Raw genomic sequence first — 17261 nt, 5'->3', positions numbered from 1 at the left:
TATAGATGATTGATTGTAATTGTAAGCTGAATTTATATCTTTTCATAGGAAAACTATATTCCTATATTGTACTGCCACTATCCGGATCGTGCGTATGTTATTACGTTTCCGGTAAAGAATTATAATTCCGGAAAATTCCCTCCCGTTGGACTAAATCCAACAGAATGCATACCTTAAATTGTCAGTTCTGTAGTTCTCAAATTTTCCAAAAGTTATTGAATAACGAAATGATAACACGTTCTTTAGTTATTTCACTGCTAAAACAAAACATACCACACTAATACCAAACTCTGCTCAAATACCTTCAATTTGTGGAGCCTACCCAAGCAACCAAAAGTTCGGACAAAATAGCATGTTTGGGCTTAATCAGCTATTCGAAGGTATATGAATAGCATTCTATTCAGCTCACTTTTTAAGTAATTAACCGAACTTCAGTTCACAAAAAGTACACTTGTGTCGCTGAAAGGAACGCTATTCAGCTTAAAAATAAACTTCGAAAAAATGAAAAAAAAATGTTTAGTGCTCAAAAGTAATTTATTATTAAGAACCATTAGTTCATGTGGAATCCAAATTGACTAATACCTTGAAATAATGTTTGATGTTTTTTACTTACTGAGATTTGAACTCGAGATCTCCTCGTTGAAAGTCGGTGCCTAACCACTACTCCATGTATGTGTTGTTATGCACTGTGGGATTTCACTCAATGTGCTGATATCATATAGTAGAGCTCAATCAGGTTCGCGTGTGAACTTTCCCTGAACTTGGAATAGTTTTTGAAGTCGAAAGTTCGAAAGAAGTTCACGTGGAACTTCTTGTGAACTCATGCAGTTTGACATTTTCAGTTTGTTGTGGTTCGCAGTGCAAAGCAATAAATTAAGGCCAGTGTATCGACTTCAAGAAAAGATTATAAGTTTTCAGCTTGGTTTTCAGTGAATACGATTGCGTCGATTACCGGTGCACTGCAGTGACAAGTGAGACGGGTGTGAAAACATCCAGCAAAGCTGGAAAATTTTTGTGCGCAGCCGAAAAACCCCCGGCGGCATCCTAGGGGGAAAAGTTTTCCGCTGCGGGGGCAGCCTTTGATCCACACAATACGGATCCTTTGCGTTGATTACAAGTAAGTACGTTCAAATATTATAGTGGAACAAAGTGTACTTGTGGAATTTACACAAGCTGTGGCTGCTGGGCTCGATTTCCGAGTGATTTAATTGAATGAGAACTTCTCCCCGGCCCCGCTGTCGCCGAAGTTCAAGTGAAGTTCACTTTTGGTACGGTTAATATTTATCCGAACTTTCAGTAGTAAGTTCAAAACAAGTTCGAAACAAGTTCGGAACGGATGATTTCAAGTTGTTGGAATATGTTCAAATGAACTATATTTGAATTTTAAAGGCACGCAAAAGTTCAACATGAGTTCGGTTAATATTTGATTCAACTCTGTTTTAAAGTTCAACATAAGTTCTTTTTGAACCTTTTTTCGACTTTAATGTCGTTTTGAAGAGAAGTCAAAAGCTTGTACATGTACTTCCAAGTTCATAAACAATACAAGAGTAACTTTTTGGAGAATTAAGTTCAACGAAACCTGGAATTGAACCGAACTTGAACTTCTGAGTTCGTTCTTCAAGTGGAATCCGAACTTTTGGTTGCTTGGGTAGTAGTCGTGGGGTTAGGTTCACCAAGCTTTTAATCGCACAATGCTATGGGGTGAGGGTTCGATTCCCGCTTCGGGCGGGAGAATAGTTTCTTCTCCGTATCCACTGGTGCATGCTCTGTGTATCATCCCTTGTCTAGTGTTAAGCATCATTCAGCCTGTGCAGCCTTTGGCTGAAGACGGTTTCCGCGTCTTTCTTCTTCAGGTTGTTCTTTGCATGGTATTTGTAAGGTATTCCCTTCTGCTCGGGATAAGTAGCTGGACCGACGATCTTTCCAATATAAGCCACAACATATCCTATTCATCTTGTCATAGTTTCAGTAACTATAAATTCATATGATCAAAATCAACTTGTTTTTACTTCAGTAACTGTTTCATCCTTGAAGTGTTATTTTGTGAGGGCCTTTGAAAAGTGAGAGAACCAGAACATGTCCGCAAACATAATGAGATTTAAATTGCGTTAGGATTCTTAGGTTACAATCCGGAATTACCATTTTGGTGTACATGTACAAGTCTATCAGATTGTTTTGCCTGATTTCTCTACCTACAGTGTTTATTAATTGTAAAGCTTCCCCATAAATTTCAAATTAAGTTTACAAAAAAATATATCATAAATTAAATCTCAAAATTGCGACACTCGTGTATTGAAGATTCACAAATTTCTTTTGACTGTTTTCACCCGTTTTAATATTTTTTCTACTCGAACCGTTAGAATGTAGTTGTGTCTCTGCCTCTACACTCTGCGATGACGTGATGAGAAGTGAAATCAAAAACTAAAATTTACTCTAATTAAATATCAATGTAATTCTCCAGTGATTTGATTATCTTGTCTTCTCTTTTCAGATTCTCTACCCACTGCACCATCCAGCATCATCACCATGGCAAGAGCGACGCTATCAGCACAACCATTCTCACAATTATTCCTCTTCGCACTGTTCTCCATCCTGAGTGTGGGCGACGCCCAGGAGGCTAACAGTGTTCAATCCCCATCTAACTATCATCAGAAAGTCAACTTCAACCGTCCGCCGGGTCCCTGGTGGACATCGAGGCCACCGAACCATTTCACCTCCGTCGACGAGAATGGCTTCGGATGGGCGAATCGAACCACGCTTTATCCTAGAACAACAAACTCGTTAAGTTCAGTAGCAGAAGCAGCGCTAGCAGCATCCTCAGCCATCGTCGGTTTGGCGTTGAAAAACATATCATCGACCACGACCGGTTCCAGCTCAAGGGTTGAATCCTCCGCTGGCCCTAGGCAGACGCTAGTCGTGGTGAAGCGCGATGTAATTAAAGTGCAAGAATCTCCATTATTATTATCATTATCATCGCCATCGTCGTCGTCACCGTTGAAGTCGTTGTCAGCTTCGACGATGAGCGTGAGAATGGACCGGTCGTTATCGGACCCCCTAGAACCGGTTGGAAGTTCCGATGACGAGGGAAGGCCATCGATGGCGACGTCAAATTTTAATGGCGCAATTTGTCGTGAGGGGGTCGCGGGTATGGCAGAAGCGGAGCCTGGAGGATGGTCCGGAAGCTGCACGAACAACAACGGTTCTAAATCAGCCATCAGCGAGACGAATCAGACCGCCTTCGTTACGCCGTACTACACCATCGTCAACCTGGACAACCACAACGACGTTCTGTGCGACGAGGAGTACGATACCGAGGAGTACAACGAGAACTGCTTCATCGATCACAATGTGACCTGCGTGGGTGACCCGCTGTACTGCAATCTGACGTACGAGGAGTACCGGCAGCTGTTGATGGACTACATCTACCCGTCGACGGCCGAGTGGATCCTGATTGCATCTCACTCGGTTGTGTTTATAATGGGGCTGGTAAGTAGTAGGTACTGCAGACGGCTTGTACTGTGGAGCAGGGAATGATATCATGCAACGAAAGTACAAGCAACTGAGATAATCCGAAATACTTCTAAGACTTTTTGAACATCTCCGTGAGTATAAAGAAATCGAACAATTCGTAGTTGCAAAACCATGTTTGACGATAACAATCGAAATTGTACAAAAAGGAATGAATGAATCAAATACCAAACGACTAGCTAAAACTTTTGAATATGATCAATTAGAATGCGCTTATTTTGTTTCTTCACTTATCAATGGAAGAGAAGGGGTGCGTTTGAATCTGAGTCTATTAAAATGTTTGTTCATTCAACCTCTCGTCCTTCGACCTTCTGTCCTAAAGCCGCTACCGAAGGCAAACTTGTAGTCGATCATCACCCCCCGCCTATACTGATCACTGCTTGCTGCTCCAACTTTCGGTTGTTCACAACCACCACCTCAGTTTTGTGGTGAGCCAATCCCAGTTTTCTGAAACTCATCCACTTCTCCACAACTGTTATTGAGTGGAATGCAGTCAACTCCACTTCCTCGATCGATTCACCGCAGACATCCATCGTATTATCGTTGACAACTGTCCTCTTACGCTGGAGCGCTGTTTAGGCGGTTTAAGTAACCGACAAGATATCGCCTACGGTTGTCCTCCTCTTCCGGAAACCGAACTGGTTGCCTAAACAGTCTGTTGAGGATGACCTTTCCTGCTGTGTCGATCAAGTATATTAATCTATATGCCGACGGGTCTCTGTAATTTTTCAGGCTTTGGAAATAGAACCAGGCTCTGCCGCTTCCAAACCTCTTGGAAGACTCCTTCAATCAGGCATTTCTGCATAGCAGAACGGATCATCCTGCGAGCCTCTGCAAAAGCTATTTTAAGGCCAGATTTGGAACTCCATCCGGATCTTGGGCCTTATCTAGGATTTGCAATTACCACAAGTTCCTCATCGGTAACCCTCTCCTCACCGCCAGTCCCAGTCCCCGGCTGTCTTACGAAAGGAGGTCAAGGACTAGGATCATGACGCGGAAAAAGCCCCTCGATGATCCCCTCCAACATCTCTGGAGATTGCTTTGTAGGAGCCATTACACCTCTCGTCTTGGCCATAACGATCCTGTAGGCGTCACCCCACGGGTTCGCATTGGCACTCTGACAGAGACCCTCAAAGCAGGCCTTTTTGCTTGCTCTTATCTCGGTCTTCAGTGTGGCTTTTGTAGCGGCGAACACCACCCACCATTCGTTTCGCTCTTCCACTGATCGTGCTCGCTGCATCCGCCGCCTAGCCCGTAGGCAGGCGCGGCGTAGGTCCGCAATCGCGTCGGTCCACCAGTAAGCCGGTGGCCTCCCATTTCTAGGGTGGAATCGCCTAGGAATGGTCACATCACACGCACGTGAGAGCACCGCTACCAGCTCGTTGCCATCTAAACCAAGTAGGTTTCGCTTACGGCGGAGCGCCTCTCTAAATACCCCTTCGTCGAAGTATGATGTCTTCCACCTGCGAGGGCTTGGCCTTAGCCTAGCCACCTCTTCTTCTATCCGCTACCTGCTGTTGTTGTAGTCGATACTGTAGCGAACTGCCAGGTGGTCGCTGTGAGTGTAGCCATCATCTACTCTCCAGTTCGAACTACTTGTTAGGCCAGGACTACAAAAGGTCACGTCAATAATTGACTCCGCTCCGTTTCGACTAAAGGTACTCTTGGTACCGATATTAGCCAAGTCGACATCTAAGATGGCCAGTGTTTCTAGCAGGATCTGACCCCGCTGGTTCGTGAAACGGCTTCCCCATTCCACGGCCCAGGCATTAAAGTCACCCGCTATTACCACCGGCCTTCGCACTGTTAGCACGGTCGTTAATCGGTCCAGCATTTGCGTAAACCGCTCGATCGGCCACCGCGGAGGCGCATAACAGCTACAGAAGAAGGCCCCATTTACTTTGGCGACCACGAAGCCCTCATATGTATTAGACACCAACTCCTGGACGGGGTATTTACCCGTCGTCCATATCGCCGCCATTTTTCTGGTCCCATCCGTGACCCAGTTGCCGTTGCTGGCGGGTACTCGGTATGGGTCCGATATGATGGCGATACCCGTCTCCCACTCAGAAACCACCTGATAAAGCAGTTGCTGAGACGCATCACAGTGGTTCAGGTTCAGCTGCGTTACCTGCACTGTGATTTGTTGTTCACTGCGGCGTTCTTGAAGGCCGGGCACCTTGGACCACCCATCGGATGTCTGTTGTTCGAGGATTTCCCGGTACAGATCATGCAGATGGGCGGACTCGTGCAGCTTTGGGCCTTATGACCTTCAGCGCCGCATCGCCTGCACAGTATGCGCCTGTCGGCGCCTTTGCAGTCCCACGACTTGTGTCCTGGTTCCAGACACCTGAAGCAAACCTCTGGTGGCTCGTGGAATGTCAGGTGACATACACACCAGCCCACCTTTATACTTCCTACTTTAACGGTCTTTTTAACATCCGCCACAGGTAGCAGAACCAAGGCTATCTGTGTCCATGCTGGCCCTTTCCGTAGCTTAACGGCTGCAGCGGCCACCTGCACATCGCACTGTTGCCGCAGTGCCGTGACGAGCTCTTCCACTTCTGTGATCTCATCAATGTCCTTGACCTTCAGAGTCGCCTCATGTGTCAGAGCCCTCACCTTTACACCCTCACCAAGGACTTCTTCTGCCAGCCTCTTATAGGCAGCGCCCTTGTGCTCCTTCTGGCGCTTCAGCTCCACGATCATCTCGCCCGTACGAGTGCGTCTAATACTGCGTACGTCGGCTCCAAGACCCTCAAGCTTGGTGTCGCTTCGCATCGTCTTCAAGACGTCCGAGTACTTGGACTGTTTCGTCTTGATGACGATCGCGTCGCCTTCCTCGCGCTTGGCACCTGCCCTCCTGCGCTACTATCTGCGGATTCGCCTTCTTCTTCCTCTTCCGCTCTACCTTCGTCCAAGGGGGGTCCTCCCCTTGGATCGCCCTACTCTGTGGCTGTTGAGGGCCTACCAGCGGTCGCTACCCCTTATTCCCATCGTTCCCGGACGGGCCAGCCTTTTCAGGCCCACCCTTCCCAGCTTTCCGGGAACCCTGGCTGGGGTCCGACCTTCCGGCATTATTACCGACTTTCGGGGTAATTATGCGCCTGGCGTGTGTGTGCGTATGCCACAAAACAAGTCACGCACGTTTCTCAGCCGTCTGACATCCGATTTGGACTCACTTAGCTCCAAATGAAAGCTACAACATCCTAGTAGAACCCTATTGAATTATATTACAATCGGACATTTGGTTACATTATAGTACTTGGAAATTATACAGGTTAGCTTTTTGACAGATTTTTGAGTGTATCATGAAGAGCGAGAGCAATTTATTTAGTGTTGAAACTGTTGCCTATCTTACAGGCGTCTCTTCTCCATCCACTTGATGAGCAAGAACGAATGAAACCTGGAAGGCCATCAAACTTGTCGTTTGCACTCTTTCATTCACGACAGATTACTACAGAAGAGGTAGAAGCTCGGAAATGATGTAAGGGTAAAGTCATCGGTACACCAATCCGTGTGGTCATGTAATGATATTTAATGAAACTCAACATATGTGAAAAAGATGGATAAATTATTAGTGAAATTCCGAAAAAATCCTCAGCTCAAGTGAGCTCTGAACTCACGACCCTTATTCGCTAGACAAGTGATTTTCCAACTAACCATCTGTCAACCGATTTAAGTTCTCTACAACATCCTAGTAGAACGCTCTGGAATTTTATTTCGATTGGACATTTGGTTACTGAGATATCTTTTGAAGAGTACTTGGGAGTAATAGAGGTTAACTTTTTGAGAGATTTTTGGCCAAGTGTATCATAATAAATATATCAGCCGTCTGTCAACCGATTTGGGTTCTCTTAGCACCAAATGAAAGCTACAATATCCTTGTAAAAGGCCCTGAAATATTATTTCGATTTGACATTTGTGATTACTGAGATATCTTTCGAAAAGTATTTCAATAAATTCCTTTTTACCCTTCTTACACCCATAAGAAGGGTATAAATATCGTTCGAAAAACCGACTTTCGATCCGAGGCCCGGAGGGCCGAGTCTCATATACCAATTAACTCAGCTCGACGAACTGAGCAAATGTCTGTATGTGTGTGTGTGTGTGTGTGTATGTGTGTATGTGTGTATGTGTGTGTGTGTGTGTGTGTATGTGCGTTACAAAAAAAAAGTCACGCACGTTTCTCAGCCGTCTGTCAACCGATTTGAGTTCTCTTGGAAGCAAATGAAAGCTACTACATCCTAGTAGAACGCTATTGAATTTTTTTTTCGATTGGACATTTGGTTACCGAGATATCTCTCGAAGAGTACTTATGAGTTTTACATCTAAACTTTTTAAGATTTTTGACCAAGTGTATCATAATAAATATTTCGGCCGTTTGTCAATCGATTTGGGTTCTCTTGGCACCAAATGAAAACAACAGCATCCTAGTAGATCGCCCAGAAATTTTATTTTGATTGGACATTTGGTTACCGAGATATCTTTCGAAGAGTACTTTGAAATAATATAGGTTAGCTTTTTGAGAGATTTTTGACATTTCGCATATTGATGAATATCTCAGCCGTCTGTCAACCGATTTGAGTTCTCTTGGCAGCAAATGAAAGCTACAATATCGTAGTAGAACGCTTTGAAATTTTATTTCAATTGGACATTTGGTTACCGAGATATCTTTCGAAGAGTACTTAGGAGTTATACAACTAAACTTTTTGAGATTTTTAACAAAGTGTATCATACTAAATATCTCAGCCGTGTGTCAACCGATTTCGGTTCTCCTGGCACCAAATGAAAGCTATAACATCCTAGTAGAACACTATACAATTTTATTAGGAGTGGACATTTGGTTTTCGAGATATCTTTCAAAGAGTACTTGGGAGTAATACAGGTTAACCTTTTGAGAGATTTTCGACCAAGTGTATCATAATAAATATCTCAGCCGTCTGTCAACCGATTTGAGTTCTCTTAGCACCAAATGAAAGCTACAGTATCCTTGTAAAAGGCTCTGAATTTTTATTTAGATTGGACATTTGGTTACTGAGATATCTTTCGAAGAGTATTTCAATAAATTCCTTTTTTTATTATTATATTCGTTTGTTATCTTGCATGAGCTTTTTACCAGTCTATGGGAAATTATTGTTCAATCAATAATGCTGACCTCATACAAAGTATATACTAGCAGGTTATTGTTTTCAATAAAATTATAAATAACAAATTACAAATAAACAGGAATTCTATGAAAACTAACAATATGTGTAATTGAAAGCTTTGAATTTATGTATTGTGGGAAAAATGCAAGAACTGGGAATGATCGTAGTAAGCCTTGCCGAGGCCGGTCGAGTTTTGCTTTGCTTGTCACTTTTTTTTTCGAGCTCCGGTTTCTTTTGTTTCGCGTTTTGAACGGTGATTTGGCTGGTGCTATTTTTTCGGATCCTTCGATTGAAAACAAATGAAAGTGTTGTTTTACGCCTACAAGAAAATAGTGAAGAAAAAAAATTGCGGCTCGGTAGTCACGCGTTTTTCATTTCCGTGAACTAAATAAGCACATCTCAGAGGAACAGACTTATGGAGCTGCATCAGTTCAGCAGCAAAAGCAATTTATTGATTTCGGCAAACTTCCGGAGCCATCGGTTTGTCATTGCGGAAAGTACCGTAGAGTGACCCTTCTGGCGTGCCGAACCGGGCTCCAGTGGGTGTTAATCAAGTGCGGCCGCGGCGAGCAAGCAGCAATCGATGTGAGATCTTTCTGATTACACTCTTTGTGCCCTATATTATTATATAACTGAATTGTATTGTATAAATTGGAAATTCGCTATTTTCAATATCCTTTCATCTATTGGAAGCTGCTTCAGTTCTGGGCTCTTTCTAAGTTGATGAAGGGATTTATAAATGCTTGCAAGGACTTGGCCAGGTGTGTGGAGCTGAGTGGGTCTATGACATTGTAGATAGTAGCGACATCAGCAATGTTAATGAATATGTTCAACTTTGCAACTCCATCCAAGATTTGTGCAAGTATTCATGCTATGCTATGCTATGCTATGTGGGAAAAATGCAAGAACTGGACAGTTAAAATAACTAGCTAATTCCAAAACTGATTTGCATAGTAGATATATCATTTTTATACCATAACCATGAATACCAAGTACTTCGGAGCTAATTTATTCGACTGATTAAGAGATATAAGACAAAGTGTATCTCGCTGATTTTCTTACCCATTTGTTAATCGATTCAAGATCTTTTGGCAGTTAACAAAAGATACAATATTCCAGAATATGTAAACTATTTTCAAAAAAATTCACACAAGATTCTAGAAGGTACCAGTCTGGTAGTTTAGTCCATGGCCCATGATGCTATTTTGGAAACCAATCCACTAGATGCCAAATCCACAATATTTTCTAGAACTTTTTATCCATCACACAAACTAAATATGTTAAATACAAATAATACAACAATAATTTTAATAAGTGTAAGAAGGGTTCTGTTCACCATAGATGGATTAAATCGATTTTTTTTTGTTTATAAAAATAATCAATAGTGACTTCAGAGAGAAACAGACGTCACACTTTGCTCGCCTCCCATCGACCACATTTTTAACGGCTGATTCAAATACTCGCTGGTAGGTCGATTGGCAATTTGCGGTGCTGGCATTATTTTTACTCATGTTTGACGTTTGCTCACTACCGCCACCTAGTGATGGCCCAACCAAACAAAATAAATTTAGCATTGGGCGATTACGTTTTCGTGACGATGTTTTTTAAATAATTTTCTTCTAAGTGTTACGTCTGTTGCCATATGGTAACTTATTTGTATTCTATGTAAAGCTATGGAATACTTGCAATTCACTAAGTTATTAACTATATGTAAGACAATGTTTACAAAGAAAAAAACATTATAAAAAAAACTTTTCAAAAACGCTTCTATTTATTTTAGAAATATTGAAAAACGAAACGAAATTGAGGAGGTACGGGTCAATGAAAAGTCCACGCTTGGCCACGGGGAGGGGGGAGGGAGTCAAAATCCAGGTTTTTTGTTCTTTTCACGTGGAATTTGGACGGCCACTTACCGATTGCTCGAGACCTCTCGAAACGATCGTTATGAATACGCCGCTCTGACGCACAGTGGCACGAATTTATAAAATGGGTGCCTTTGGATTGTGTGGCAAAACTATTGATTATAGCCATGTGGTGCCTTCGGAAAAGTTTCATTGCTTATAAGCTCTTATAAGTGCTTTTAAAGGTGTAATTTTTGTTTTGGGCTAGATACACCAGTGTATTTTTTTTTTAATTTGTGACCAAAATCGAATGACGTTTATAAAAACATTGTAAATGAAGCCAATTTGAGAAACCTTTGTCAATGACGGGAAAATTTTAGCCGGGGTCAAATTAATTTTCGGGTCGAAATTGTTCAGACTTTTTTTTTGTTAGATAAAGCAAAGTTTTATTAGTTTCCTTATAAATTACGCTTGGTATCTGATACAAACAGTACGATCTTCTTCTTCTTCTTTTTTATGGCTCTACGTCCGCTTTAAGACTTGGCCTGCCTCGCTTCAACTTAGTGTTCTTTGAGCTCTTCCACAATTATTAATTGAAGGGCTTTCTTTGCCTGTCATTGCATGAATTTGTATATGGTGTGAGGCAAGCACAATGATACTCTATGCCCAGGGAGTCGAGAAAATTTCCCCGACCGGAACGGGAATCGTACCCGCCGTCTCCGGATTGGTGATCCACAGCCCTAACCAATAGGCTAACTGGAGACCCACAGTACGATACTGGAAAGGGAACTTTTTAAAGTATGCTTATTCTAACGAAAAAACGTCTGATCAGGTTCGACCCGGAGATCTATCTGTCCCCTATTTACGGTACAACAGTAGAAGCATATATTGTAATACCAGCTTAAAAAGTGCTTTTTCAACATTACTTTTTTGTTTCAATTTACTCGGTTTTACAATGCTCTGCGTAGTTGTCGGTACTGTAAACATAAATATCTTTTCTGAAGACTGCAAAATTGTATCTCATCATTTAAAGGTAGTACAGCATTTTTTTTTCCTTTTTAGCACAACTTTCCAAATTTTTCAACTTTAACAGAAGCAGATGAATTTTTACATCACTGAAACATTAACTCATACACTATCGAAGCACATAAAAACATAACGGGGGGATCGCGCGGGATTCTTGATATCTATCTATTATATATATAAAAATGCAGTGGCATACGTGGGACCGCGCATAACTTGCGAACGGCAGGTTCGATTTGGGTCATCTTGGTTTTATTCTAATAGTTTTCACCCAAGGAAGGTTTATGAGACAAAAAACATGGAGAAACTGAGATTTTTTGAAAAACGGTTTTCTATGCAATCCGCGTACGGGGACTTGGTCTTGAAACGTCAAAAAACGCAGTAGGCAAGACAAAGTTTGCCGGGTACAGCTAGTTTTTTTTATATAAACTACAACTCTTTAAACAGGGTTTTATTTTTTAAGTATTGAGCATCATTTTAGTTTTATGATGGTTCTAGTCTATTCGACTAAATGATGTTACTTGGTGTATGAAGCAAAAATACTTTTTCTATCTTCTAACAAACATAACATTATAACGCATAATATTTGCTCAAACTCTTGCTCAAACTAATAACGACAAAGTAAGACAGTCCTTCGCGACCCCCTGGTCGAGGGCTGGCGACCCTCCTGGGGGGTCGATATCCACAGTTGGGAAACCATGTCCTAGTACTTAGACTCGTCTGTCTTGATGTCGAATGCATCTCCCTTCTCGCGCTTGACTCCTTTCCCCCTACCACTCTTTGGATATTCGTCCCCTAAGCACATGTTCTCCTGTTTTTCCTCTTCTCTTCTGCCTGTTCGTTAGGGGACGTTCCCTCCACCCGCTCCTGATCTGTGACGACTGAGGACCTACGCATGATCGAAACCCCCTGCTTTGACCCGAGACTGGCCGACTTTTTCGAGCCTACTCTCCCCAGTTTTCCGAGACGGCTGGCCGAGATCCGACTTACTAGCATTACTAAGGCTTGACAGAAACTCCCTTGCGAGGACATGAGGAGTTTTGACGATATTCTGAGGAGTGAAAATAAAACTCAGACATCACAACGCAAACTATTAACACCTCCGAGCACCAAGGTTAGATATTTCCGCGAATGACAATAAGAGACCCACTAACACATCTGCGTTAGTTATGAAAAGTTGGTGATTTTAATCTAAAATGTCATTATTTCTGCAAAATTTTATTAGTTTCATTAGTTTGGACGTTTCTAAATGCTGTAAAATTATGTTTAGAACCAATTAAAAAAAATTGTCACCGATTTTCAAATGGCGATATTTTCTGATTTATCGCATGGAAGTCTCTTTTTGTCTAGTGAGATGCGTTTTAATAATTGCTTCTATGATGTGAGAGCTTAACTTCTCAAAACTGTTTGCTTAATAGTGATGTACCCAAACAAATCTGCGCAAATTTCATAACTATTTTTCTCACTAATACATGAATAATAGTTGGAGTATCTTACCTTGGTATTTAGATACATTGGAACTTGTCGAGCAGTGAGCAGTTCGTTCAGCACTCAAAACTGCATGTTATGATTTCCACGTTCACTCATACGCTAAAATCATTCGCGAGTTCCACACTCATAGATCGCTAGGCTCAAAACACACTCCTTTACCCGAAATTTTCATCATTTGATTTTTCGTTTCCTTCTTCCTCGCTCGGTTTTTATTACCTCTTTGTTCGGGATTCGATTGCCACCTCGAGACAAGCCAGAAGTAGCACACCGCTCTAGTGCATGTGGCAAAATTCTTTTGATTTTGAGGATTATTTAGCAAACCTGGCATTACTGCCCTTGATTTTCGGGGTAAACAATCTCTTGACCGTCACCTGGTAGCTCCTTCCCTGACAACTGACTCGTACGCTTCTGTGATTGCTAATCGTAAGCGATCCCGTTTGGCGAAGCCTTCGGGCTACCTGCACATGCGAAGGTCTCTGTCAAGGTAGACTTCGGTACCTTCAGCCCCACGGCCTCTGCTGTTGTCATGGAGTTTGTCACGGTTCTGCCTAATCAACCACACTCCAACCATGACCTCTCTCGGCGTTCTGGCCGTCCTTCCCGACTGTGGATCCCAATAATTCGCGCGCTGCTACCTCCCGTCTCTGCTCTTCTTAGAGGAGACCCAGCAAACCCCGTTCTCACTGTATCAGATTAATGTAATTGTTATATATGTTCATTTAGGAGACCCACAAGTAGCATGGAAAAAAATCTATCACACCAGAGCCAACCACTTGTCTAGCTACCAGCTGCCGAATGATTCTATGACATTTCCCCGAATTCCACTACCCCGAATGAAAAATGAACAAATGTGGTCATGTTACACTTCCATATAACTGTATAACTTGAAAGAACAGCCTATAATTAAAAGAAGAAAAAATCTCTTATAAAAATATGAGCAGTTGCGGCGATAACAAATTTCTTAAATTAGAATAGCCTAATAAAAAAAAATGATACATATCTGATGATCATTAGCAGTTTGAATGCCAAAAAGATGCTTAGTAGTAAGGCCAGGATAAAACACACGCTCAAAGAAGGAAAATCGTTTTTTGAAAATGTGGTGAGCTGCTCGGTGCATCATTCATTACCCAGAGCGGGTCTCCAGATAAGCTTGTGAATTAATATTTCGGAGTAATGAACCATTCGGGGAAATGTCCCAAAACCGCCGATATGGTGCCAAGTTCGCCTTTAATGCAACTATATTGAAGCCACTTTCTCTTCTCTCTCTTCTTGGCGTAACGTCCCATTAGGCCGAAATTGCCGAGATCCCAGAAATTTGGGCAGTTCATTGCTGAGATAAGGTAAAAGTTTTTATGAGCGGAAACGTCACTTTTTGCTAGAATATCAGGTAATAGTTCAACTGAGCACACGGCTGTGCAGAATTTTGCCGGGCCCGCAAATTTGGTTTGAGTTTGTACTATAGTAATGCTTGCTTTAAGGTGAAGATATGACGCAGCCACACCTCAACTTTTCAAGAGCATACATCTGAAGAACCGGATGTTAGCTTGCGCTGAAAATTTGATCGATTGGTCACCATCATTGGGTAACCAATCGATCAAATTTTCAGCGCAAACCGATATTCGGTTCTTAATGTTTGTGCTCTTGAAAAAATGAGGTATAGCTACGTCATATCTTCACCCAAGTACACCGTATTTATGCATGTACTACGGCTTGGGCAGCGTGGTTACTTGGGTAGTGCAGACTTACATGACTTTTTTGTCCTGCTAGATTACGACTTTTGGCTTTTTGATCATTGTGATTGATCTCTATACTTGAAAACTAGGTAGGTTGCGAATGAATTATTTCACAATGTTTTGCCTAGTGTACTACGGTACTATGTTGGCATTGCTTGAGAAGTTTTCTGCCTTCAGGTCTGGAATTATTTGAACCAGAAAGGTAGCCGTGGGGAAAACCCTAATTAGTTTAATAGCTTCTGGTTGACGGAACGGTTCCAGGGCATTTCATTGAATGACGAACGAACGAGACACACACACTTGCCCCGTAGATTGTGGACATGGACACTGCACCTAAATGGGTAATTTGTTTATCTAGATAGGAGGACTGCCACTCCACATGTTGGTGGTAGTGCGTCGGTGGTGGTCGATGGTAGATTGATGAGACCCGGTGGATCCGGCCATAAATCAATATATAGGACATTCGGAAACGAATGCAAGAGCCATAATGAGCGGCGTCATTACAGATAACAACAACGGTAATGGGATCTTTCACCTGATGGTAGCTTTTCGTTTTTGGCTGCCAAACTCGGTTTATCGCTTCTATCGGTTTTGTGTAATCTCTTAATTAAATTATTTCCACTTCTATTAGTTCAATATGTACTGCAATGGACTATACGAGTTATATCTGATAAGGTACTTTATTGTATTCAATACAGTTGAATGAAATTGGTATGTAGGTTACAATCATTTCAATAATGAAATGGGAGGAACTTTGGCAAAAATATTTAAAGTAATTCTCAAAGAAATTCATGCACGAGTTACTGAAGCAATCCTAAGAGGAGCTCTTGAAGAAATCGTTGGAGGAATGTCTGTAGGGAACCATAGAGAAGTTGTAGAAGTGTTTTCTGAAGGATTACCTACAAACATGCTTAGAGGAATTCCTCTGAGAAGCATTGGAAAAGTTTCTGAATAAAAACTTAAAGGAATTGCTGCTGCAATCCTTGAAGAAATTTTCAAATGAATGCATAGAGGAGTTCCGAAACAAATCTTTGTAGAAACTTTCAATAGAATCCAAGACCAAATAAATTGAATTAAATTTCATCAGTTGTAACGATAACTGTAGTGCTCAAATATTACTAGATATTGTCAGTCCCATCAATTTTCTCTGGACAATCAGTCAACACAATCGACCCAGCCGTAGCACTTTAATCAATTGAAATTCTACAAACGCAACGCGTGCAAATCATCCGTAGCCGATTATGTTTACCGATCGCATCAATTGTGCAAGTTTTGATTAATGGCTAAACACCTGGTGCTCGCTTGACGTGCTGCAGCCCAGGTCTAATCTGATGCCTAGGTGCACACAAAACTAGATATGGGTAGAACTGATGTGACAACGCCAGGCAGGCACGTGCCTGATTGACATCACTTCTTCGGAACCTATCGAGCCATCATTGCATTGTGTGCATGGTGTGAAATATGTGTCTATCTTCTGCTAGGGTGAGGCAGAAGCAGAACTTTGACCCAGGAGTACCCTAGGTACTGACATCCATCAACAAGTTCCGCCTATGGGCGCACAGGCCTCATGCCGATGCAATGCATCAGCATTCAATCCACTCTAGAAAGATACACAAACAGGTGAACCGAGCATGCAATGCCAATAAGGGTCCTCGAGAAGAGGATGATGTCCGTTTTGCTGCTACCGGGCTGGACGCCGGGATATGGTGTGGGTGGTGGTTTGTTTATGTTTCCGTATGATAATAAGTTTCGATTTATGCCTGATGCATGCGAAACGGATTGTTGGTATACTGTTGTCATAGATGCAAAAACACGAGATGAGATGTTGCATTAGGCTTTGTGCTGAGACGATATGCATACGTTTGTTCTTCTTGGCGTTACGAACTAACTGAGGCGGAATCCGCTCTCTTGTACTTGTTTTCATCAAAAAAATATTCGAGTTGGAATAACATTTTTTTTAGCTCTTTCTTAACAATAAAATCTCCAATGAACCATATTTTGAAAATAGATATGTACTTGTTGCTAGAATGCTTGTGATCTGGCATGCAGAGGATTATCATAGATCCTAGAAGCAATAAAAATCGAATTGTTCATCTAGCAGCAAAACCGACAGTCAATCTTTTTACAACGCTTCGCTCTTATATGAAGTGGCACTTAGGAAGCTCTTGAATAGATGCTCCAGTCGTGTTCTGAGTAGGTACTGACATAAGCGGATGCATGATTGGAATGCATATTATTGGACGTACGATGCATTAAACAACATTGACATATCAGTTGTAACTGCAAAATTCAATCTAAACATTTAATAGACTGAGATATCAAGTAACATTGTTATTAGTGCTATCGAATCTTCATGAATTCGTATCTGTGGTAGACTACTCTTATTCTTCAAATTTGAGATGGATCTATCTTTGACACAAAACAAAAATTGACACCTCCTATACTAAAGCTCAATCTGTTTTCCTTGTTCCCGTAATAACCTCCCTACCAGGTAT

At 41.9% G+C, this 17261-nt stretch overlaps 1 protein-coding gene across 2 annotated transcripts in view; it reads left to right on the top strand.

Annotated features, from left to right (window-relative positions):
- The window catches only part of LOC109412774 (tachykinin-like peptides receptor 99D), a 670157-nt gene that overhangs the window by 321753 nt on the left and 331143 nt on the right, over window positions 1–17261 (top strand). For both annotated transcript variants that reach the window (XM_029865175.2, XM_029865174.2), the window contains exon 4: window positions 2492–3486. In XM_029865175.2, the coding sequence (XP_029721035.2) occupies window positions 2527–3486 (960 nt within the window). In that variant the 5' untranslated portion in view covers window positions 2492–2526. The remainder of the gene's footprint in view (window positions 1–2491; window positions 3487–17261) is intronic.

The sequence above is a fragment of the Aedes albopictus genome, chromosome 3 (assembly GCF_035046485.1).
Source record: "Aedes albopictus strain Foshan chromosome 3, AalbF5, whole genome shotgun sequence".
Classification (NCBI taxonomy): Eukaryota; Metazoa; Arthropoda; class Insecta; order Diptera; family Culicidae; genus Aedes; species Aedes albopictus.
The sequence above is the reverse complement of the archived record's forward strand: the minus strand, read 5'-3'. Positions and strand labels throughout refer to the sequence as shown.